The sequence below is a fragment of the Phodopus roborovskii genome, unplaced genomic scaffold (genome assembly GCF_943737965.1).
Source record: "Phodopus roborovskii unplaced genomic scaffold, PHOROB, whole genome shotgun sequence".
Taxonomy (NCBI): Eukaryota; Metazoa; Chordata; class Mammalia; order Rodentia; family Cricetidae; genus Phodopus; species Phodopus roborovskii.
The window spans coordinates 13,937,526-13,963,880 of NW_026126599.1; the positions used below are offsets into that span (position 1 = coordinate 13,937,526).

Below are 26,355 nucleotides of genomic sequence, written 5' to 3' on the forward strand. Positions count from 1 at the left end.
AGGGCTCCTCCTCAGACCTAGTTCTCCCAGTTACTTCCGCTCATGGCTCCACCCCCATGGGCGTGGTCAGTGCCACAGAAGCAGACAAAGTGAAGATCTCACTAGTTATTCCAATTGATGGTTTCATATCAGAATGTTTGAACTAGCAACCTCCTAAGAGAAAACACACAATATTTGTCTCTTTGGGTCTGGGTTCACTCACTGAGGACGAATGTTTTCCTAACACCATCAAGCCAGGCTTAAGAAGCTTTTCCTAGGGCTTCCTGACTGTAAGGGCCAGAACCATCTCCAAACTCCCCTCTGTGTTCTGTTTTTGAGTTCATGAAGGTAGGTGTACTCTAAAATTCCAATTAACATTGCTTTGAACGTGTGCTAAGCATGGTGGGCTCTCGACACTGGAGTCAGACATGGACATGCACAGATCCCAGGCACGTTAGACAGCGGTTGAGCCTCATTGTTCGCTCACACCATGTCACAAGGCCACGGCAACTGTGTTGCTGAGGAAGAAACAGAGTTCAGCTCACACTGAACCAAGGACCTGTCCTAAAGAGACGCCCTTGTGGCTCAGTGGGGAGACTAAACCGAGTTTCAAATATTTAGTGTGTGGTTTGGGAGGCTTCAGGTGGCTAAAGTAGAAGGCAGGGAGAGCAGGGAAGGCAGGGAGGGTCCTGAGGATCAACATGCAGGAGGATTTCGATTACGATGCCTATACTTATGAAGCTCCTAAGCGGGCTCGCTGGTACACCCGCCTGCTGCCAGCGTGCCTGAGGCATGGATGCCTGTCTAATAAAAGGCAGGCATTTCCCCTCTACTTAATCGGGTACGACCCTGTGGGGCAACTGCAAAGGGCGGCCAGCGCGGGTGATGTGGCTTCAGTGGAGAGATTCATCAACGTCCATGGATGCCATGTGAATGAATATGACAGGAGGGACAGGTAATGGGGCCTGAGGAGGGGTGAGGGGCAGGTGGGGCAGGAACTGTTGTGGACAGTCAGTGCCAACCAGGGAGAAACACACTTTTCAGGGTTGCAGTCTAAGGGAGTGCAGAGGTCATGCTTAAGGCTCTTCTTTCATGGAGCTGTGGAAAATTTTGTGCCTGTTTTCAGCTCCTAGGCATCAGGGAGCAGCAACCTTGGAGTGGCAGCTCATTGGCCTTCTTTAAGAACAGCAAAACAAAGAATTTCAGTTAGTTTACAACTTTTCAATTGTCTCTCAGGTCACATTATTGGGCGCTTTAAAGTGATTTAGCTAATAAAACTATAGACATATTTTTTTGTGTATATACTTACAATTGTTGAGATTCATGTATGTGAGTGTTTTGCCTGCATGTATTTTGAATGTACCACAAGCATCAGAAGAGGATGTTGGATCTTCCAGGACTGGAGCTATGGATAGATGTGATCTGCCACGTGGGTACAGGAAATCAAACCCTGGTCTCTTACAAGAATAACTAGAGCTACTAAATGCCAAGCCATCTTCCCAGCCCCTAATATATGTGTTTTTAGGGTTAGAGTTAAGGTTAGACCCAGGAATAGACCTCAATGTTAGGGTTAGCATTGGGGTTAGGTTAGGTTTAGACCCAGGAGGGTTAGACTCAGGGTTCGATACCAGTGTTAGGGATAGGATTTGGTTTAAGGTAAGCATTAGCGTTAGACCCAGGGTTCAGGTTAGGGTTAGACCTCAGGGTTAGCCATAGCCCGGCTATGATTATGGAGCTCACAGGAAGCCTGGGTAGTAACTATTAACAGCGATTAGAATAGGTTTCAAACGAAGCTGAGTTCAATCTATCTGGTGGTCTTCTGTTCTCTAGACAGGCTGTTCTGAGGAAGGAAGAAGCTTGTGACAGAGCACCTGCCTTGAATTGTGCAGCCATGCACTATATCCCCAGCAGAGCAAATGAACCCTTGAGTGTAGAAATATGCAAATATGAAAATTAAAGTTACTTCTCTTACATCAGAAGCAAAAGAACTTTGCTATCTAGAATTATACTTAAATGTGCCTTTGCACAGTAATCCATAATTTCCTAAATTGTTCTCTTAATTTGCAGAACGTCCCTACATTATGCCTGTGCCCACAATCACCCAGATGTCGTAAGATTGTTGTTATCCTACAGAGCCAATATTAACATCCCTGATGATGAAGGCTGTACCCCCTTGATTAAGGTAGGTATCTGTCAACAGTTTGGGTATGAAATGGATTAGATCTGGTCCTTGTTTGGTTTTTGTGGCTGTGGTCAAATATTGACCAAAACCAACTCAGGAAATAGAATGATGATTTGCCCTATAATTCCACATAACAGTCCATCATGAAAGGAAACCAAGGCAGGGGCTCAAATCAGGAACCAGAGGCAAGAACTCAAGCAGAGACCATGGTGCTGCTTTTCCATGGATTTTCTATGCTACTCTGGACCACTTGCCTGCCGAGTCATGCCAGCACCTCCAGGAAGCTGTACCCTCCCATGTCAACTCAAATAAGAGAAGGCTCCACAGACCTCCCCAGAGTCCAGTTTGATAGAGCCAATTATTCAAGTGAGAATCCAATTTTCCAGGTGTCTTCAGTCTGAGTCAAGTTATCAAAACAAGTGAACAACCTAATCCACTACAACAACAACCAACCACTGCTGGTGAAATTATTTAATGTCTAGGTGTGGTGGCATAACCCTGAACTTCTACCGTTTTCAAAGTTTGATGGTGATATTATGAATTTAGGCAAGCTTGGGTTTCTTAAGAAGACCCAGTCTCAAAAAGAGTAGGACAGTATGTATAACCTAATCATTTTGTCTGACCTAAGGTGAACTATTCAATGCAATTGTAAGAATGTTGATCCTGACTTTCTTGAATTGAACATCTGTTTTTTTTTTTTTATACTATACCCACAGGCTACCCAGAGAGACAATGTGGAGTGTGTTTCTATATTACTGACACAGGGAGCTGATCCCCATGTGAATGATCTCAGTGGGAATACAGCCCTGCACCATGCTGTTTGCAGGGGTAACACAACAATTGTCAGCAAACTGCTTGAATACAATGTAGATATTGAAGGCAAAACAGAGGTAAAGATCAGTCAACTTCATTCCCATTGTATTTCCAGCGATAACAATCAGATCCACTTTCCACATTCCAAATCTCAAGTGGTCTCACTAAATCTGTCAGTGTAAAACATTTTCTCCACGTAATACTATTCATATTTTTGTAGGTAGTTTAAAGTATCACATCACTGCATATTTTGTTTCAGAATTGGGTTTCATTTTAAAATTAAGCAAATGACGGATTCATGCCCATAGTACACTTCACCTACACAGAAACAAAAAAATGAATTAATTGTAAGGAAAATGTCTGTAGAACGAATAGACATCTGTTGTAAATAAGATAGTGATGTGATTTGTCTCTCAGAGGTGAGGCTAGAGTGGAAAACGAGAAAGGTCACAGGCACTCAGGCAAATTTGCAAATTTGATCATTGAGGAGGATAGTTTTTATTTAACTGTTCCAAACTTTCTAGGTACATAGTGAAAGGTCCAAAATGTGACACCATCTTAAACAAGGAACAACTCCATTGTAATAAATGGCATAAGCTTGAGTCCATGAAGGCCCTGAGTCAAGTTTATCCAATACTCAAAGCAGTTCTCAACCTGTCCTTAATAAGGCTGGGATACCCAGAGATGCAGTATCTGGCTCCTATTGAACACAATGGAGGAAACTGTTGCTAGCTTTGTCCCATCAACATGTGCCCAATATACCTGTTCCCTGCCTGACTGCCCAATTAAAACAAAGATGCTTAGAATTCCCCAAGTCTCTTTAGGAAGGCCTGTGTGCCTTATCCGGATCCTCATCACTATTTTAGATGACCGATTGACCCCTGCACACTGTCCATTTCTGCAGAATAAAGGTTCTTTGTGTGCACATACTATTTGAGTCTGGGGGCTTTCTCCAACAGATCCTTGGACCACTACAGTAGGAAATGTTAAGTTTGGGAGATAATAATTCTTGGTATAGGGAAGAAAGTTTTGAAAAACAGATTGAGAAACTCTCCAGAGATGCCACTTGAGCTCTCTCATTCAACAGAGGCACAGCACACCTACACTCCATGTTTTAGGCTTGGGGCAATGGAGGCCCATCTCTATGGAGCTAAGAAGCTTGGAACCAGGGATTGTTTGTGGAGAGCTCTGGAGAGGTTTGGTATTCATAGGCGATGTTTAACAGGGGAAAGGTATGTCAAAGGGAAGGGGGAGGCTATGTGTGTGTGAAACTGTAGCAAGGACAGAAGGAAAACCTATCCTGTTGCTGACAAAACCTGTGATAATTTTTCTTTTGAGAACGAAATTTGAGAATTATAAAATAATTCTTTTTTCTTTGCAGTATGGCTTGACACCATACAAGCTTGCATTATATGAAAACCAACATGAGATGGCAGAATTTTTAATTCAGAACGGTGCTAATATACATTCGGAGGTTAAGTCAAAGAGGTACTGTTTCTTCTTTGTTACAATCTTAGTGCTATTTCTGAGCGTGACATTTGCTTAAGAAGGGCTACTAACATGATAGGAGGAAGACTGGTTCAACTCAGAAGCACATATTGAGAGAGCCCAGCACACAGGGAGTGTGAGCAGGAAAAGGGATTGTTCCAACCAAAACAAAAGAACAATGTGTACCAGGGCTGAGCTTCCCATTTAAAAACAACAGTTTGCCATCTGCAAACTGATTTTATTGCTGATTTTCCATTTAAGGCAAATTTGCATTAATCATGTTTACTTTGAAAAGTGTTAAGTTTATTTTTGATAGTGAAATTTATAATAATTTTAGTGAAGTATATTTTTCATTTTGTTTTTTATATGTTTCTGTAATATACTATGGTCAAAAGATAGAGTTTTTGCTGACTTCCTTCACTGAGGGACTATAATGTGTACATACATGCCAAATTAATCTTTTCATTCCCAAGTTGATTTTGATCATGGCGTTCATCACAGTAGTAACAGTTCTAAGTAGGGCATTTGGTGTTCACGATGAGTTCAGCATTAAAATGGAAAGTATTTTTTTCTTTTTACCCATTATGTCAGTTTATAGTCAGATGATCTAAAAAGTAAATCCTTTTTTTTTTTTACAAGAAATAATTGTGTGTGTGTGTGTGTGTGTGTTTCTGTGTGTGTACACTTTAATTTTATTAAAAATAACTTTTGTAAATTCCATATATTCTGATCATAGTTTTACCATCGCTAATCTGCATGGACTTGCTTTCCTGTCAGAGGACATGTATACTCTGATATTCCTATCCACGTCTCATGACAACAGTGTGTGATGATATATATTGTCTTCCAACGTTTTAAAGCAAAGCTTCTACTTTTGTTTGGCACTTGTACACTTCTCCAGACTAGCACATTGGGGAGCCTCTTTCAAATTTTCCTATCTCAACCTCCCATTCACTATAAAAGTAATGGGGTTATAGACACATTGCAGTGTCTGGCTGTTTCTTGAGTTCCAGGTACTCAAATTCTAGACTAGTGTGACAAGTAAGTGTACCTGCTGAGCCATCTCTTGGGCCCTAGAACCCACAAGTTTTAGAAGTAGACTTTGAAGCTAAATTAATGTAGTTATTATGAGCATATTGCTATTAATCATGGAGCTGAGGCTACTAAGTACAGAACACTTTCAATTAGACCTCTGATCCTCTTAGTTGGCCTAACTGTATTTCTCACTAATGAAGGCCATTTAAGGTATTTATGTCTCATTTAGTACAAAATAAACAGAAATTGTACAACTATCACCTTTAAAGCATGCAAGGGAAATGTTTGTGTCTTTGACATTGTATAGCATAGACTTCATGATTGGGGACCTGGGGATACTTAACACATAAAGCAAAGAATTCAGAGTTCAATTCCTCAGAACTCAGAAAGGGCCTGCTATGCTAGTGTGCATCTTTAATATAAGGAGCCACCAGACTGCCTGGAAACTTAGACCTTAGGTAGCATGCTTATACAGTTGTTAACAACAAGAGAATCTGCCTCACAACCAAGGAGAAAAGGACTGGCAGTCAAGGATGCAGATACACATGTGAACAGGAACACACATTAAATACGGAGATTAAAAAGTAACATTAGATGGGAGGGGAGGGTAGTAAGGATGCATGTGGGGGGGGGAGAAGAGGGTAAGTGGAAGGGAGGGAGGCAGAGAGGGAGGGAGAGGGAACTGGGATCGACACATAAAATAGTAATAATAATACAATTATGGAACATGTATGCTATGTATATTATATTTAATAAAAATTTAATTTATAGAGTATGGGCCATAGCCTGGTAGTATAACAGATGCTTAGCAAAAAAAAAAAAAAAAAAGTAACATTAGATCATTGATTTTAATAAGACTGGGGATCATTATTTGTGAAAAGACAGTGAAGATAATGGTCAAAGTTGAAGGATCCCTACAATTTCCTGGAGATTGTCAACAGGGGTGGTCTCAGCATGACACACAAAACTAACTGAACAATGAAACAACTAGGTTAAGGTTTCAGCATTCACCATAAATGAACTATTGAAGCCATCTTGAAAGTACCACAAATGTCATGGCTTTCAAGAATGCATGCAGAGGGACACATACAAGCAAAAAAAAAAAAAAAAATACTTCATGACATACTGAACATCCCTTATGTAGAGAGTATAGCAATCAATGAAATGCCTCCTAAGAATCATGCCAGATATATGGCTGTGGAGCCTTATGGTCACGTCAGCACATGAGTGGAACAAGAGCACCAACTCCCTGAGTACAAAAATAAAGAGGCTCTGGAGCCATCAAAACAAAACCTGTGTTAAAAAAAAACCACTGCTCTCTTGTGTGTGTGGCGGGAGAGGACTGTTATAATCAAAAGGTAAATTATGTCTGATTCTTCTCTATGAGAAAAGATGGAAAGGACAGCAGTCAATAATACTAATCAACTACTGAAGATTGAATTCAGAGATATTTGACTAGGCCTCTTTGGCCAACCTTTAATCCTAGAATTTGGGAGGCAGGAGGCCAAGAGACCTCTGTGATTTCAAGGCCAACATGTTCCAATGATGGGTCTAAAGCCACGTGGGCTACATAGGGAGATCCTGTTTTAAACAATATTTCTAAATATCTAATTTAAAATATATTAGGAACTCCAAAAAAAGAATTTAGATCTCATGCTGTTTTATATGCATATTAAAATAATTACTTTAAATAAATGTCACAGTATAGGAACATCTACAGAAGACCTAGAACAGAGAGAAAAAGAGCATGAAAGACTCAACAATGGTAAGAATTTTATAGTGCATTGTTCTAACTGGTTTTACCTTCCCTAAAGAAAATATGAAATACTAAAGATTTTAGCTCCTCAAAAGGAGTTAAGGATATCAGCTATAAACACAGTTATGGTGTACTAATATTCTGGAAAGTGAAAACTGATTCAGAAATGAATTCAAAGCACATTTAACTGTGACAATATATTGTCAAAACATTGCTTATTTGAACTTCATGCAGATATCTCAACTGTCTTTGAATAAATGAGAAAAATTAAAGCAGCACATATCCACCATAGTCGCATTGTTAGAAATATGGTTTTCCTTTAGTTTTATGACAAATGACTTGTATTTTGTACTGCATGTATTTTTTAACAGTTCAGTGATTCTCAAAGGTATTTGTCTCAAACAAAACTACCGTACCCAATCACTTCCATTTCTTAATTTCTTCATAACAATGTAAATAAAATCATGTGTCTTTTTCAATTGCTCAGTGATTTCTAAATTAGAGAGATTTGGCACACTCTATAACTGTTTCCATTGGTAATTTCCCATTTTAAAAGGGTGGAATTATTTTTCACATAGTCTTTCATAGCTAATGACATTGGAAACCATACTAGGGAGTGAATCCAAATGACCTCTGTCCCTCAAGTGGTGAGGTGAAGAGAGTTGCTACTGTTGCAATGCAAGCACCTTTTCTTCTACTACATTATTATTAATTTTGTTGTTCTTGGCATTTGTGGTGGTGAGGACTGCCCGAGGCATCCTGCATGTTCAGCATAGCCTTCCCTACTGAGCCATGAATCTAGCCTACAAGTAGGTGGTGCAGATGTCCTTCCTGAGTCATGGGGAGTGCTAAGAAGGCACACTAAACAGGACCTAAAGTGATTGTTCCATTTCTAAGCACACAGTGCATGTGTGCAGTGAAGGATGGAGTGAGTTCAGAGCTTATGTATGTAAACATGTACAATAATTCCATGTCAGAAGCTGACACATAGAACTTGCTTCTCCAGTGTCATGGCTGCTTCTCTGCTGCTTTTTCACCTGAGGTAGTGCTGGGGGGGCATTACTACCAAGGGGATCTTTCCAATTTTTCTACTCATGAATGATGAGAGATGGTTTCATGAGCATCCTTTAATATACACCTAAGGCTGGGAAGACAGCTGGATCTAAAGATCTTCTTCCCTCAATGGGGACAAGGAAAGCAAACTTGGTGTCCTAATTTGAGCTGTTTAGTAAAGTTCTCTGTCCCTCTTCTTTCTCATGCTGCTTGGTTTCATACAAAGGACAGTAGCTGTACCTTTAGACCCAGTGGTAGGATTTTGCCTCATATACTGAGCAACTTCTCCTAAAAATATGAACAATGTCCTCTGTTTTCATGAACAACAAAAACTGGTATAAACTCATGGATGCATTTCCATTTGGGCTCTGCTGTTTCCTTGGCTTGGTTTTGAGATACAGTCTCACTGTTACATAGTTCTACCTAGTTTGAAAATCATAGGGATCCAGATTAAAATTTTGTGCTGCCACATACAATCTAGAATTTTTTTTCAAATATCATTATCAACAAATCAAAGGAAAAACACATGAAGCTGTTTTCTGACACAATCAGTTGGGGACACTTATTCTAGGAATGATGCCATTCTCCATCGGTCTGACAGATTTCATTTAAAATAATCACAATAGTGTATGGGTGTTTATTTTTAGGAATTATGCTTGGTAAGTTTATGTCTTCCTTTAATATGAAATATATAAAACATGGATGAATTCTGCATGAAGAAATTCCCTACAAGTGAATATTTACTCTAGAATAGTCTGTAAATTGGTCTCAAAGAAATGGAACAAAATATCTCTTTACACATTTTTATATGGCATATCTTTATAGAATTGTAATAAAATGCATTTTGCTTATGTTTTTATAAGGACATCGCAGTACTGACCCAACTGCTTTTGGCAGGTAAGGTTTGACAATATGTTAAATCTATGGAAATTCAAAGAGCACAAACTAATTCTTAAGTGGACTCTCAGATAGCCACTCTTTTATTTATTTTATATTTGCTTTGTCTTACAGTATTATCTACATATATTTTAAACTGAAAAGTTGTTCTGTTTAGTTCATATGGACATGACGTTTCTACTCAGCCATCATTTCCACAGTGTCAACTCTGTTTTAGAAAATGAGCTTCTTGATGTTACCCACACATTGATGTCCATCTGACATTCCTCAGCTTTCCAAAACCTTGTGAAATCACCTTGTGAGATAGACCTTCATTGCATGTATGCTTCTGAGAGCCTACAGAATTAGGGATCATTCTGAGTCGTCAGACAGTATTACAAAAACCAACAACCTACTGTCCTCCTTTGACACCTTCTCCGCATGCAGAGCTTTGTGTCAGCCGTAGCAACTTTCACAGTTCTGTGCTCATTTTGATTGATCACTTCCATAATAGAGGACAACTCTGCAATCTTGTGTGTGACTATGCATCAATAACTCATTTGATACACATTAGTAAATAGCTTATTTGCTCCAAGTTCAAAGATGCAAAAATAATCACAGCTAATATCCAAAGTGCAGATTCAAAATTCCCATATGCTACAAATATTCAAAAGCATACCTTGAAGAAATCACATCACTTCAACTTAGAATTCTGCACTGAGTTTTATTGTTGCTTACTCATGCTTTCACCTTGTTAAGTTCATAGAAATCATTGTTTGGAATAGAATCAGGCAGATTGTGGCTTCAAGATTCACTCATGAATGGGCTGCTAAGGAATAGCTTTGAAGTACCCAAACCTATGGTATCTTAAAGGATGCTACTAAAGCAGGAATCTGTTCTCTGGTCCACAAAGGACGTTCTTTGGAGATAACATCACATTCAGTGAGAAACCCACCAAGTATCATGACAGAGATGCTGTGGTGCTCTAGGAAAACATCACAACTGGAACCTGGGTACTAGTTTCATTGAACCTTTAATATAGACCTTCATCTTTTGCAACCGTACAAAAATGGCTGGGGAGGAACTATAGTCTTCTGTATTGTGTGTGTGTGTGTGTGTGTGTGTGTGTGTGTGTGTGTGCGTGTGTGTGTTATCCTCGTTCTCTCTGTGTGCTTCTGTGTATGTTTTTGTTGGGCTAATATTTGTGGACTAAATTCCCCTTCTTCCATAAGAAATAATGTTGTAAGGAAAATGTCACCAAACATAATCAACTGACTGAAGGACAAACTGAAAAGTACCTGGAAATCACTAATGTAATGTGTTAGGAAAGAAAAAATTAATTCAGGCATTATGTAAATGGTTTATATGATTCTTAAAATATTGCTTTTTATAATTTATCACAGTGCAGTAACACCACCTACACTGCTAAAATCAATACTCAAGAAGTCTGTCCACCCCTCTACAGGTAAGATTAATAGTTAATACCTCTCAGGTACTTCCATATTGTGAAAAAAGCTTTTGCCTTTCAAAGAAAGGAAATAAGAAAATCAGATATACTTGTTCTGTCCCTTTTAATTTGCCACCTATCATTTTCAGAATTATTTAACATGTTTTCTGAGAAATTTCCCATCTCAAAATATAACAACAGAAACATGTTTCTTTCCTAAAACAAACCACTGATGCGTGTAGTATCTTTGTATAAATAAAAATATTTATAACCTAGTCCACAGTATCTGCCCCCTTTAATTACCTAACCACAAGTTGGTTTGTTACAAATTGAATTTTTCTTTCATTTTTATAATAAGCACAGTGTATGTATACCACATGTTATTATATGCATCAGTCTCAAGTAAGGTGATCATGATTATAAAGAAATCACTGTATTCCACTACTTTCATTAAGTTTGGAAGACTAAATGTAACTGAGTTTACTTTTTCCTCTATATAATTTCTCAATTTAGATACATTAGATAATTCACAAATGGCTTATATTTTTTCTTTAAATTATGTGCCATGTAATGTGAATATATAATGATATAAGACATAATATACCTTCATTAAGGTTAAATACCTTCATTAAGAAATGAGTGGGTTATGAGTTCTGTATGCAGTGCCGCGGATTAAACACTGCCATTATAATTCTTCTAGGCAAGCACTGTCCCTATTGACTAGCTGGCAGAGTTTTTCTCTAATTAGTGAGTGTGGGCTATGGTGACACTAGGTTCATATGCTGCAAGACATACTTTCTAGAAAAATGTGCATAATAGGAGGAAAGGTGAGAAAAAACATCATTCTGTAATGGAAGGCAGTGTCTGGTCCATGGAGTGTAGGGAAGATTCTAAGAGTGTGGGGGGGGGGGACACCACATAGTAAGAGCTTTCAGCAACTGTCACCACAGCATCTTTCACACCTACCCTGTCTTTGGAGAGCATACCAGCAAGGGAATAGTGTAGACGAATCTGAATGACGTACTTGTTAAGTGACGAGGTGAAAAAAATCAGTATTTATGTAATGTGAGTCATTTTCTATCAGAGCATTGAGTTTTTTCTTTGTGATGAAGAGGATTGATGGAGGTCTCCTATATGCAAAATCACATTCTCAGACCATTTTTTTTGGTGGGGAAAATGTTCTACCCCAGCATGGGCAATGCCAAGGTGTTTACACTGAAGTTTCACAAGCTGAAAATGAAATAAGAATTGCTTTTATTCCTTTTTAGAGGCCATGCTGCTAGTATTTAGTGAAAGTTTGGCTCAGTTGTGTGGTATATTTCTGGAAACAAAAATGTTACCTTTGAAGTATTATTTCCTTGGGATTGCTTCTCTGTCCCCACATCCCTTCCATGTTTCTCTCCCTGGAGAATCAGGTCAGGGCCCATAACTACTGTAGGATATTTCCAATAGCCCTTACCATGGGAGGCGATAGCAGCTGATAGTGAAATTCTTTTCACTGCAAATGAGCAAGGAAGCATACCTACACCTGGGGTGCTTTAGCATCTTCCACAGAAGCAGTCCAGGAGAGTATACATACTGATCTCTCTGGAGCTTTGCCACACCAGAAGCTGGAAATTCTTTGCTAAGGTCTTTGTCCTTGGCCTGCTTGTGTTACCTATGTGTTGCTATACTACAAAGGGCAGTCACCATAGACTGAGTTAGCTTTCTGTGTTTGTAATTTTCATCCTCAATGGAACAAGGTCACCTCAATTCTTGGAGAAGCTCTTTGTACTTCTCTACAAGATGAGTACACTCTCTTGCATTTCTCCCAGAACCACTAGTCCTGAGACAAAACCAGTAACAGGAATGATGTGCTTCACTTTAACACTTTCGTCTGTGATAGTCATTCTGTTCAAGATGCCAGTTTCTCTGTCATACAGTGCTCAAGAATATAGGTGTTTTGCACACCAGTTTATTGTAAGTTGTAAATATTAATAAATTTCTCTCTGTATTTGAAGCACACAACAAACTGAAAATTAAGAATTATCCATGTATTTATTGTCTGTAAATAAATACTCACTTTAAAGGCTGTCCAGAATTTCTGCCAGTGTATATGTAGTTACAAGATATTAGCCTAGGCATTAAAATGCTCATATTTTCTAAAGAGGCTTATTATTGCGGTTAAATAAGGATCAGGATAAACAAATAGGCCGAATACATGTTTAGTAGACAGATGAACACCAGCAAGTTCCATCAGATGCTCTCCACTCTGCCTCCTGCCAGCAAGAGAGCATTCCCGGGCTCTTCCTCAGACCTGTTTCCACAGGTCACTTCCGCCCCTGGCTCCACCCCCAATGGGCGTGGTCAGTGCCACAGAAGGAGACAATGTGAATATCCCATAATGTATAACACATTTTGCTTTCTATTTTGTAGCTAGTGGAAGAATGAAACACAAGAGCTCACTCTGGTAAGAGTGTTTAAATTTTAAAATACAGTGAGTTATGTACAGAATATAAAGTTCAGAAACTGGCACCATGATTTCCTCTGTGTAATACAACTCCAACTTCTTTATGTATCTGTTAATCATGGCTGAATAATTATTTGTAGAGCACACAATATTGAACTGACTGATTATATTTCTGAGACAGTGTGAAATGCTGTTAATAATCCATAGCTAAGGAGATGATTCAGTGGATAAAGTGCTTGCTGTTCATATGTGAGAATGGGAGGTTGTGTCCAGAATCCACATGAGGCCTGATGATCCCCTGTGCATCTATAATCCTGGGGAGCTAATGGTGAGATTGGAGGTGGAGACGGTGAACCCCCTGAAGTTTGTTGGAGAGCATTCATGAATCTGAAATCCAGCCACAAAAACCTAAGGTTGAAGGCTAGGGTCAACCCTCAAATCTGTACTGCAGTCACCACACCTGCACATGGCATGTATATACCTGAAATGACATATATACATATATTGTATAACTTGCCATGTACATATATACAAAAGCATTATTTAATCCTATTCACTTATATGCTTGGGGCAAATTTTCTCCTGGGAAGAATGTGGGTTTTGGCAATGTTGAAGACTCTTCCAAGCTTTGTGAAGATCACCTCAGATTGGGCTTATAGACATGCTTTTGTACAGCAGGTTATTAGCGCCCCCACCATGAGTTCCACCCCTCTGGAGAAAGCCAACGTAGGAGGAAGGTAGGAAGAGAAAGTGGTTAGTCCACTGCTTACCTACCAGAAGTCCTGAAGTTTGGAGCTCTTAGCTTTAGTTAGATGAAATGGAGCCGAGGAAACAATGATGCTCTACAGTGCCCTATAAGACTCAGCACTATAAAGAAATGCTTCATGGAAAAAGAACTACCAGACAGTGGTTTTAGCATTTCATTATGAATAAAATATTAAAACTATCTTGAAGGTACCACAAATGCCAGAGCTTCTGAGTATTCAGGCAGAGTGATTCTTAGAAGCAAAATAGAAAAACTTTCATGACATACTAAACATCCCTCTTAAAATACAGTATTGCACTCACTGAAATGCATCTGAAGATTCATGCCAGAGATATGGCTGTGGGACACTCGGGACATGAATAGAATGGGAGAACTAACTCCATAAGCACAAAAATAGAAAACTACTAGATCCATCAGAACAAAACATAAGTACAACAACAGCTCGTGTGTGTGTGTGTGTGTGTGTGTGTGTGTGTGTTGTTTTAATCATGTCTGTTCATCTAAATTATGTCTGTATCTTCTCCATGAGAAAAGTTGGATAAGCAGCAGTCCTTAATCCTAATCAACAACTGAAGAATGAATTCAGAGGTATTTGACTAGGTTTGTTTGCCCATGCCTATAATCCCAGAACTTGGGAGGCAGGTGGTCAAGAGACCACCTCTGTGATTTCAAAGACAATATGTTCCATGGAGTGGATATAAAGCCAGGTGGGCCACATAGTGAGATGCTATGTTCAAACAATATTTGTAAATATCTAATTTAACATATGTTAGGCACTCAAAAATAAATTGTTTAGAAAAGATGCTGCTTTATATGAATATTAAAATAATCACTTTCAAATATATGTCACAGTGTAAGGTTATCTTCAAAAAGGCAAAAACAGAGGAATAAGAAGCATGTAAGATTCAACAATGGTAAGAAATTTATACTGAAATACTCTATCTGGTCCTGCCTTCCCTAAAGAAAACAGAGAAGTTAAACATTTTAGCTTCCCAAAATGAGTTAAGGAAACCAAGTATAAATGCAGTTATGTTGTTTTCTAATCCTCTAGAAAGTAACAATTAATTCAAAAATTATTCCTAAGCACATTTACTTGTGAACATATATTGTCAAACATGACATATTTGATGTTAATGCTGATATCTGAACTGCCTTTGAATAAATGAGAAACCTTCTTAATGCAGCACATAGCTGCCATAGTCACATTGTAGCAAATTGCATTGTTAGAAATATGGATTTTTCTTGAGGTTAGAAATAAAAGTCTTCCATTTTGTACTGTATGCTGTTACACAGTTGAGTGCCACAAAAGTGTAAGTATATCACAAAGGAAACTACAGGACACAATCACTTCATTTCTTGATTTCTTTAAGGTTTCTAATTTTAAAAATGTGAGCATTCTCCATAACTTTTTTATTTTCATTTTTATTTTACATATGGATCCCAGTTCACTCTCCCTTCCTCCCTCATTCCCTCCCTCTTTCCCTCTCTCCCTCCCTCTTATGCCCCCAGCCACCCTCCCATCCAAACACCACTCATTCTACATTTAGGGTGATGCCTTCCAGGAGGGGTCATCTAAAGCTGTCAAGTCATTTGGAGTAGTTACTAGGCCCTCCCTCCTGCCTCTAGGTTAAAAGAGTATCCTTCTATGGGGAATGTGCTCCCAAAGTCCTTTTATGCACCTGGGAGATACATCCTGGTTCTAGGATCAAAGGTCCCTTAGACTGCCCAGGCTTCTAGTTGAGACCCATGTTCAGGGGGTCTGAGTCTGTCCAATGCTGGATTCCTAGCTATCAATCTGGGGGAAAATTAGCTCCTCTTTTTCAGCTCAGCTGTTTCTATGTGTTTCTGTAGACTGGTCTTGTCTTCCCTCTCTGCATCTGGATCCCAATTCAGCTCAGTGTTCAATTGTGGGTGTCTGCTTCTGTTTCCATCAGTTACTTCATGTGGGCTATATGATGGTGGATAAGTCAGTGGTCAGTCTCATTATCAGGGAAGGGCATTTATGGAAGCCTTTCTACTGTTGCTCAAATTGTTTGTTATGGCCAGAATTAGGTCTCTGGACATTTCTCTAGATTCAGCTTTCTTTCAAACCTATAATGGCTCCCTTGTTTAAGCTCTCTCTCTCTATCTCTCTCTGTCTCTCTTCTCTCTCTCTCTCTCTCTCTCTCTCTGTGTGTGTGTGTGTGAGTCTTTCTCTTTCTTCTGTTGTCTATTAATCCCCTGACTCAATCTTCCTGCTCCCACAAGCTTTCCTCTCCTCCCTTTCTCTTTCTCCTAGCCCCCTCTCCACTCACTGCACCCTCCCACTTCCATTATGCTCAGCAGATCTTGTCCCTTTCCCCTTCTGTGAGGGGAATCCTCCCTCAATCCTAGTTTCTCTGGTAGAGCTTTTTGGGTCACTTATATAAACTGTCATATCATCTGCAAATAGTGACATTTTGACATTTTCCTTTCCAATTTGTATTTGTATCTCCTGTATATACATTTGTTGTCTTTTTGCTTTAGCTTAAACTTCAAGTACAATATTGAAGAGATATGAAGAGAGTTGGTAGCCTTGTCTTGTTCCTCATTTTAGAGGAATCGTCTTAAATTTCTCTCCATTCAGTTTCATGTTGGCTGTTGGTTTACTGTATATTGATTTTATTATGTTTAGGTATGTTGGTGTTAACCTTGATATCTCCAAGACCTCATGAAAGTGTGTTGAATTTTGTCAAAAGTTTTTTCAAAATATAGTGGGATGATCATGTGTTTTTTTTCCAGTTTGTTTATATGTTAGATCAGATTGATAGTTTTAGTATGTTGAACCCTCCCTGCAATCCAGGGATAAAGCCAAATTGGACATGGTGGATGATTTCTCTTGGATTCAGTTTGCCAGTATTTTATTGGGTATTTTTACATCAATGTTCATGCAGCATATTGGTTCTTTTTTAATTGTGTCTCTAGATTGGTCTAAAAGGTGATACTAACGACAGGTCTAATCATTTCATATGTTATGTTTTACTAAAGTTGTAATAAAACACATTTTGCTTTCATTTTTAGAAGTATACTATAGCCCTGACACAAAGCCTTTTTCCAGGTAAGCTAAAATAATACATTCATAGTAGGGAAATTAAAAGAGAACAAACTAATTCTTGGGTGGACTCTCAGATAGACAGCCTTTTATATATTTAAGTTTTGCTTTGTCTTACATTCCCCACAGTACTATCTATAGTTTTTAAAATGAAAAGTTGTTCTGTTTAGGTCATATGGACATGACGTTTCTACTCAAGCACCATTTACACAGTGTCAACTCTGTTTTAGAAAATGAGCCTCTTGACATTCCCACACACTGATGTCCATTTGACACTTCACAGCTTTCCAAAACTTTGTGAAATCACCTTGTGAGATAGACCTTCATTGCATCTATGCTTCTGAGAGCCTACAGATTTAGGGATCATTCTGAGTCATCAGACAGTATTACTAAAACCAACAACCTACTTTCCTCCTTTGATATCTTCTCCACATGCAGAGGCTTTGTGTCAGCGCTAGCGACTTTCATAATTCTGTGCTCATTTTGATTGATCACTTCCATACTAGGGAACAACTCTGTAGTCTTGTGTGAGACTATGTATCAGTAATACATTTGATACACATTAGTAAATAGTTTATTTACTCCCAGTTCAAAAATCTAAAAATAATCATAGCTAATATCCAAAGTGTGGATTTATAATTTGCAGTAGCTACAAATTTTCAGACACACCTTGATAAAAGAATGTTGCTTTCAACTTGGAATTTTATACAGTTCAAAAGTAAAATCTTAAAATTGTCTCCAAGTTTTATTGTTGTTTACTCATGTTTTTATCTTGTTGAGTTCCTAGAAATGATTGTTTGGAATAGAAGCAGGCAGATTGTAGTTTCGAGATTCACTTGTGAATGGGCTACAAAGAAGAGCTTAAACATATCCAAGACCATGGTATCTTGTACACAGGAATCTATTCTCTGTTCCACTAATCAAGCTCTGAGGAGATAATATCACATACAGTGAGAAACCCACAAAATATCATGACAGATAAGGGGATTTGTGCTCTAAGGGAACAAAAGTAAATGACCAGTGAAATCAAGGCACTAATATTATTGAGCACATGAATATAAACCATCAGTTACTGCAGCCTTAAAAAATGGCTGAGGAGGAACTAGTGTTTTCCTTCCATGTGTGTGTGTGCATGTGCGTGTGTGTGTGTGTGTGTGTGTGTGTGTGTGTGTGTGTGTGTGTGTGTTTTGCATGCTCTGCGTGTGTCTGTCTGAAGGCATGAATACAAGGTGAGGGTATTGTCATTTCCTATCAATATCTAACTTATGTACTTGACATAAATTCTCTGACTGAACCTGGAGCTGATCTGGCAGCTAAAAAGCTCAAGTGATCCCCTGTCCTGATCACCCATGTTCAACAGAGACAAATGCATGTGTCTCTGCTGGGCTTTTTATGTGGATGCCGAGGATTCAAAGTCAGGCTGTTGTGTGTGGGGAGCAAGCACTCTACTTGACTAAGCCATCTTCCAAGTCACTGAATGTTTTACTTTTTATTTTTAAATACAACTATGAGTGAGTGTTCACCTAATGTGAACACATTAGGGGGAACGCATGAAAGCAGCAAAAATCTTTAAAACACAGGTCAATATTGAATTACATAAGTGTGAAATGTAATTTACTACACAGGTAACAAAACTTTTTAGAGTTCCTCAAAGAACCAAACCTAACCATTGTTACATGTTTTTATTCTAAAGCCCATATGAAAAACAAAACACTCCTCCTGGATCTAAAAAAGAGGACAAGGAGAGTCCCTCTGTTAAGGTAAAATGATCCATTTTGAAATTCACAGTTTATATGGAAACTTGGTCAGAAAAAAAACCATTTTGTAGGTATGAACGGTCCTTTCTATAAATTCCAAGTGAGCAGTAGGTCCTTGCAGGTAGTAGTGGCCCAATAAGGAATAGACTGGAAACATAGTGAGTAGAAGATTGAGTGCAGTCCTCACATAGGAGATGTTTGGTTTGCAGAAACAAATACATATTAGAGTAACTTTAAAACATGACTGTGGTGATAAACCTGGATACATTTTAATGGGTCCAGTTATTTCAGTGATTCTGGAGTCACCAGGGTGGCTTTCTTTACCTTCCACATAAATTCAGGAAGTTTATCTTCCCTTGGACACTCCCCTTTCTAAATCACACATGACAGCATCACTCCAGTATCTGTCTTGGCTTCTGAATTGACACTAACAGGAAATTTTGGAAATTTGGCCATTTGTAACACATTCACCAAAATTTTCATTATGTAGTGATTACAGACTATTTTCTATTTGAATCCACTAGGACTACATAGAAATACTTTCCTCTAGTTACACAGTATCTTTTCCCCAAATAGCCCAAATGAAGATAAAAATACTGTTCAGTAACACTTTAACATCTGGATATTGTTCTTTATTTTAAATAATATAATAAGTGTATATTATAGTGTCACAATCAAACACTTAAAATATTGGAGTGTGTAATTCGTCATGTGTGTACTCACATGAAAGTGATTACATTGCTGTGATCTCCTTGGAGTTTAGGAAAACTGCTTATAATCTAGAGTTCTACAATAATGGGTTGTGTGAATCATTGCTTGGATATTAACGACTTGAATGTGAATCAGTATACAAATAAGTTTCTACCACACTAATAATTAAATGAGAGTCTGTTTGTAAATGAAAAATAATATGCATTTTGCCTCCCAACCATATAAGAGAGATACCGATGAGAGGAAATAATTCAAATTAATAATCTTCTTGTATGAGTTTCAGAAAGTTCAAAAATAGAAGATTCAATTTATTCTGAGCCACAGGGAAAGGCCAAATTTCTCAGCTCATGGTTGTCTATTAATCTAGTTGGCATGAATATTTTTACTTTTAGATGATACCATAGTAATTTTTAAATTGATAAGCTTAGAAGATATTTCACTTTTAAGTAATAGTTTCTACTCTTCATGTTTCAATCCTCTGTGACTGCTAAGGACTGAAGGAATTTTGAAATTGTGCACATAAAAGTTAATTTCAGAATCAAATCAGGAAAGTCAACCCTTTACATTTCCATTGCAGAAAACACTGAAACAAACTTCACCTCTTGACAAGATGGACAGAATAAAGGAGAAGGGCCAGCCCACTTGGAAATCTGAAGTGAACATGGGTACTAAACGAGAAACAAGACCTGAGAGGCCTGAAAAGAAAACATCCCTAATGGTAATTCCTTCTCATTTGAAAAGTAATATTTGCTTATGAGGGGAATAATGTCTCTCTGTTCCCATGCCGGCAGCATTGCAAATAGTGTCAGAGAAGAGAAGAGCCTGGAACACGTCCTTCACTTCCTTCGTACCCTCACTCCTGGGAACACTCATGCTAATATTATGGAAATGTTCCCCTGTTTTGGGCATAATTCACTGCATAACACACCTTCCACTCTGGAAATGAGTCAGTCCTTTGTCAGGCTTTGTTCATGTCACTCATTCTGTAATTACATGATGGCTATGTAACTTTCACTGAAGTAGTAATCCACCATGCCCAAGAAAACTCCTAAAAGGAAGGATTCTTTTGGAGTGGGGTTATGGTTCCAATGAGATACATACAGTTTCATCACTAGCATGGTTCAGGCAGGCTGGCATTTTCCTGGAGCAGCAGCCTAGGTCTACCACTGATGCACACAAGAAACAAGAGAGCTCACTGAAAACGGCATCAGGCTCTGAAACAACAAGGCTCACCTCCAGTGACACAACTTCATCAATGAGGCCATAAATCCTAATTCTCCTCCAAATAGTTCCACCAACAAAAACTAAGCACTCAAGCACATAAGCCCATGGGGGCAGTTGTAAGGGGTACGGTTTTTCCTCCCGCTGCTGGCCTTGTCCCACCGCCAGCCCCAATTAACACACAGAGACTCTGTATTTTATATTATGCTGTTGGCCAGTTACTTGTTTCTTATAGGCTAGCTCTGTCTTAAATATTAACCCATTTCTATGTATTTCCCCATGGTCTTACCAGCGAGAGGCGGCTGGCGGTTCTATTCTTCCAGACTCTCCATCTTGACTCTCCTTACTGCTTCCTCTTTCCTCCTTGTCTCCTAATCCCTCCTATCTTGCTTTCCTATTGGCCAACAATGCTTTATTCATTAACCAGTATGAGAAACATTTTTACAGAATGACATCTCCCATCAGGCAGTTCTCAATCAAGCCACCACAGGGAAGATCAGGGCATTATAACCAACCTCCATGTCTAACAACAGTCATGGTTAAGGAGTGAGACCTTGGGAGGCATTTCCCAGAATCCTTATTTCATCTCCTCTGTTCACCTCTGCTGTGGGTAACAGCACACTTTATTCATGCATTTCAAAGGTCACCGTCATGGCTCTGTTATCTCAGGAACCTAATGAACAATTGTGAAAGGCTGTGCAGATGAGAGAGGTTCCTTTTATTCCAAAAACCCCTCATTTTCACATTCTCTCAATACTGAGAAGTGTAAAATCCTGGTCGTAGAGACAAGAGAGGTCACGTTTTGTCCTTTCCTTTTTACATCTTCACATTATAGAAATTGGCAAAGTCAGATAGGAAAAGCAGAAGAAAAGAAGACATAAAAATGAGCAGGTCTCTTTTTAAGACTTCTCAACACTCTGGGACTTTTCATCAAACATAAAGGAAGCAGAGGTTACAGGTTATCAGTGGCTGTTATAAAGTATGACTGAGCAAACAAACATTTGGGGACTGTAAATCAGAACACCAATGTGATATCTTACTTGGACAAACAAAGCCTGTCTGAAAGCCAGACAGTGGAGCTTGAGACTACCTAACCATAGATGTGTGGAGGTCTGTATAGACAGCCAGGAAGTGAGGCAGTGGGGCAGAAACATGAGAGAGCAGGGAGAAACAAGAACTTGTTCTCTTGTCTGCTGAGATGTGAAGGAGGTACAGTGTGGTGGTGGCTTCTTCTCTATCTCTCAGCATTTCCCTCTGAATCTGACTCTAGTTATTATTTAGACGAATCAAGAACTCCATTTATACCCCATCATTAACCAATAAGTTTTAAAATGGATAAAAACAATGAAATTTGTAATGAAAACTAACATCTTAAAATCTCCTTAAAGGTTGAAAAGAAGAAGGCAGAACATTTTCCAAAAATTGCTGATGATCATGATATTGCTGTGCCCCAGCCTACTGCCCACATCGTGCCAACATATTCTTCAGGCAGTGGTGATAGTGTTGAAATTGTGGCAACTAAAAAACAGGACTTGGGCGCAGCTTGTGACACTGCCCGTGTTCTCCAGCTTCCTTTAGGTACTTATACTGGGCTTTCAAGGGGAAGACCACATACTGCCCCTGAAATCACTCCTGGTAATCAAATTAATGACATCATGAACCCTTTTCAAAGGGCTGACCAGTTCTTAAAGCTTGTCTTAGAGTGGAGCACAAGGGTTAGATTCTCCTACTGATGAGGAATCATCTGCTCATGTTCATGTCCCAGGTGATGCTCTGGATGCTATACAGGATGCTGACATAATTTTGGATGCTGAAAATCTAGCTGACTACACCCACTGTACAAGTAATACCCACACGAAGTCTGTTACTCTTCTGTTAACAAGCATGTCACTGCTCCTCATAACATCCTTGATGTGGTTTCTGAAATTCTTCTTCTCAATGCTGATGTGGATATTACAATAAACGAAGATTTCCAAGGAGGCCCCAGTAATGAAAAAGCTGAACAAGGTCAGTTGGACCCAGCAGTGGTTTAGAATAGATGAAGATATTTGTAGTAGAAATCTCATTCACTTTGCCACTCAATGTGTTATTAATAAATTTCATGCCTTATATAGGAGTCTTTAGGCATTACCTAGAACCAGACAACAAAATGCTTTATTTTTCTGGTCATATTGAAATACATCACATGAAAATAACAAGTCAATTTATTTCAAGGAAACTGACCAAGTAAAGTTGGTAGGTCCACCGTTGTGTCCTATTCTGTTATGAGTTGCTAAGCAGAGAAATATGACTGTTAAGATTAGTTTCTTTTTTTCTCTATTCATATACTGTGACTTATGTGGATATCATCAACTTGGAAACAAACCCTTCCAAAGCAGTAACATCCCAAAATAACACAAACAAGACTCTATATTCTCACACTTTTGCTAACACAAGTATATTGATGACACTTCATAATCTACTGATGCTGACACTGCTATTGCTGATGCAGACAATGTTATCAATAATATTATCAATGATACTACTCATAACTCTTTGCTTTCCTTTTCAGTTGCAGGTGAAGATGATTAGTTCTTTAAAAGAAGTACTTAACTGGACCAACTCAACTCAACTGACACAACTGTCAAGAAGATTTTATTCAATTTATAAATTTAAAGTTAAATATTTATCTAAAAGATGACACAGTATATATTGAATTCTGTACATAAGTTTGTGATATGTTCCTATTAAAGTGTGCTATGTATTATTTTAAGCTGTCTCTTGCTATTGTACAAACTGACAACATGACCTTAACTGGACCAACTCAACTCAACTGACAAAACTGTCAAGAAGATTTTATTCAATTTATAAATTTAAAGTTAAATATTCATCTAAAATATGACACAGTATTCTGTACATAAGTTTGTAATGTGTTCCCATTAAAGTGTGCTATGTATAATTTAAACTGTTTCTTGCTATTGTACAAACCGACAACATGACCTCTTAGTGATATGTTGAAGAGGAAGTATTTTAGTATTGCTCTCAGATTAGAACAGATCGAGGCACCAGGAATGTCCAGAGCAAAAGGAGATGTTTCATGCATATAGTCAGCCAAAAGGACCTGACTATGATAGAAGCAGGTACAGATCAGAGAGTCAGAGGAAGAGACAGATTGGGGGGGGGGGAGGAAAATAGAGACAGGAGGAGACAAGAGAGAGGTTTAGAGAGAGAAGCTGCAGGAGGGATGCTTATGAATGAGAGAGTTTAGGGTAGGGGAGGTGGGAAGACAGACTGTGAAAACTGAAACAGAAACCTGTGATACTGAAGGGTCCCGAAGGCCTAATTAGAGTAACATGCACCACAGTAGCCATTTTCCCTCCTGCCACTGATAAGCGAACTGACAACTTTGGGAAGACTGGAACAAGTCCACAAGGTTCTGAGGAAAGTTTCCTTTTGTCTACCATCCAAAATCCTACAAAATTCCAGGTTTAGCCCATTTCAGGATATCTGGGCCTGCCCTTAGAGTTTGGGGAACTGGAGGTTCCTTTGAACAGTACAGGCATCAGTGAATTTTAGTGAATTTACAAAGCCACACCAGCCTTCTGAGCCTTCTGCTCAAACTTAAGTAGAAATAACCCCTCAAACTGCCATCCTGACCTTAACATCCATAGAGTTAAAGTGTGGCTGTTTACATGCCTTTCCTTTTTCTTTAATTTTATGACTTCCAGTCCGACAACACACCTTATCTGTACAAAGTCCCCCAAGGACTGGTGGTGCCTAATGAGCGCCTCTGTGTGTGTGTGTGCTTATTGACTAATTCTAATAATACTTGGGTTTTGGATACCTGCTACTGGAAGACAATAGGAATCTTCAGTCTAATCAATCTGTGTACTCTGTAATCCACAATAATGACTATCCTGGCAAGACAGGCCACTGGTGCAACAATATCTAAATAAAATTGACTTCATAAGAGAACAAGGTGATTTTCCACACACACACACACACACACACCACACACACACGATAAGCATAAAAGAATTTGCCACAGGTTATTTTCTACACACACACACACACACATATACACAAACACACAAATGATAAGCATAAAAGAATTTGCCACAATTGAAATCAAGCAGGTAGGAAAGTGTTTTTCTTCAGGATTGTCTGCTCACCCTGGCTTTCCCAGCTTTCTGTTACAAACTCAGGTTTGGACAGGATACACTTTAATTTTCCCATTTGTCTCCTTTATTGCTATGTTGTCTAGTTTAGAGAGATTGTATTGAAGTAAGTGCATAGAGTGTTTTCCATATTTTGTTCACCATGAATATAATAGTTACAACATCACACTTTAAAATTTTACAACCTCAATTCAATGTATTTGTATACAAAAATCAAGAACAGACCACTTTTTATAGTAACCATAGCTCTCAACTCAATAGCTTCTGATGGTCTCAGAAAAACAATGACTTCCATATTACTGAATCTTGCAGAACAGATAAGTGTAAAACCTGACCCACCAGTGGACTCTTCTTTGGAAATACAATAGTGCTGGTGTAATGGATGGCAAATGGAATTTGAGTGGGAAATTGAATTGCATAATAGAGGTATACCTCTATAGATGGGTGACCGTCTATCATATGTGAACGCCTGTGTTGATTTTTAACACTGCTCACACACTTCACACACAAACGTACAGGCACACAAAAAAATTCCCAACACATAATCAAATGTTATTTTTAAGTTTGCAGATGAAACTTATTTATAAAATATATTTTCTTATGCTTGAAAAATGAATAAGCAAGTAAGATAAGAGAGCCACTGTGCACTTAACATATCACACACACACACACATGCACGTGCACAGACACACACACGAGTATTAAGAGATTAGTAATGGAGTACATGTCATTCTTGTTGTTTTTACACTTCGACATATGCATATAACTATGCTCACATAAATTAAAAAGTAAATATCATTTAAAAGATGGAAGGAACATATAATTGGTACCTATGGAAGCTATGACAAGTGATATAAACTTGTAATTACAATGAGAATATCTGCAACGGTCTTTTATTGCTACACTTCTGTCAGTTTGAGTCACCATGCAAAACCTTGTTAAGCATAGTGTACTTTAGCTAATATGGATCAGTCCTGCTTGATAGTAACTGGAACTGGTTTATATAGGCAAAGGCAAATTTGTATGCATGAAAATATTTTTCTGGTAGTACTACATAAATGTTCAGTCTCCTTCTTCGATGTCATCCTGTTCTCAGTTTTCAACTTTATCTTTAAATTTCCTCCTGTTTCCCTTCCCTTGCCCTTTCACTCCCTCAGTCAGTTGCACGCAATAAAATATTGGTCTTTTGTGTACATACAGTATTCCTGCTTGTGGGATGTCCTCCGTGAGAATCTCAAGTGTGATACTCTTTCCACTGTCCTTCTGCTTATGTTCATCAGTGGATGTGGTCAAATTCAATGAAAACAATTCCCCATACTTTAAGTAAAAGAATAGAAGCAAGGCTGAAGCACACCCGGCCTTGCAAGGATTCTGGAGCTAGGTACATACTCCTTCAAAGCTGGGCTAAACCACAATGTCCTTGCTGGGATTGGGATTCTCAAATTGAACAGATCTCAGGTCAACCATCCATCAAAGAGAGGGAACTTAGAATCTTAGCACTGTGCTTGTAGGGACTGAGGGAAATGTGTAGGATTGGGTCCATCCTGGGTGAAATAAATGACAGATAATTAACAATTAGGTTCCCTGAAGCTAGC

The 26,355-nt window shown here is 38.6% G+C and overlaps 1 protein-coding gene across 1 annotated transcript; it reads left to right on the forward strand.

Moving 5' to 3' along the window:
* The first annotated feature begins 680 nt into the window (after window positions 1-680).
* LOC127237086 (POTE ankyrin domain family member A-like) lies at window positions 681-23,174 on the forward strand. The gene is made up of 9 exons (XM_051205121.1): window positions 681-934; window positions 2,047-2,161; window positions 2,878-3,051; window positions 4,356-4,462; window positions 12,444-12,588; window positions 19,960-20,100; window positions 21,992-22,181; window positions 22,369-22,446; window positions 23,155-23,174. Exons 1-9 carry the CDS (start codon window positions 681-683, stop codon window positions 23,172-23,174), a joined length of 1,224 nt encoding a protein of 407 aa, XP_051061078.1.
* Window positions 23,175-26,355: the final 3,181 nt, after the last annotated feature.

Bases quoted from the DNA above. Each gene is read 5' to 3' on its own strand.
- LOC127237086 (XM_051205121.1), top strand. From the start codon at position 681: ATGCAGGAGGATTTCGATTACGATGCCTATACTTATGAAGCTCCTAAG. The intron at 2,162-2,877 runs GTAGGTATCTGT...CTATACCCACAG, and splicing joins GCTGTACCCCCTTGATTAAG to GCTACCCAGAGAGACAATGT. The intron at 20,101-21,991 runs GTAATTCCTTCT...ATCTCCTTAAAG, and splicing joins AAAAGAAAACATCCCTAATG to GTTGAAAAGAAGAAGGCAGA.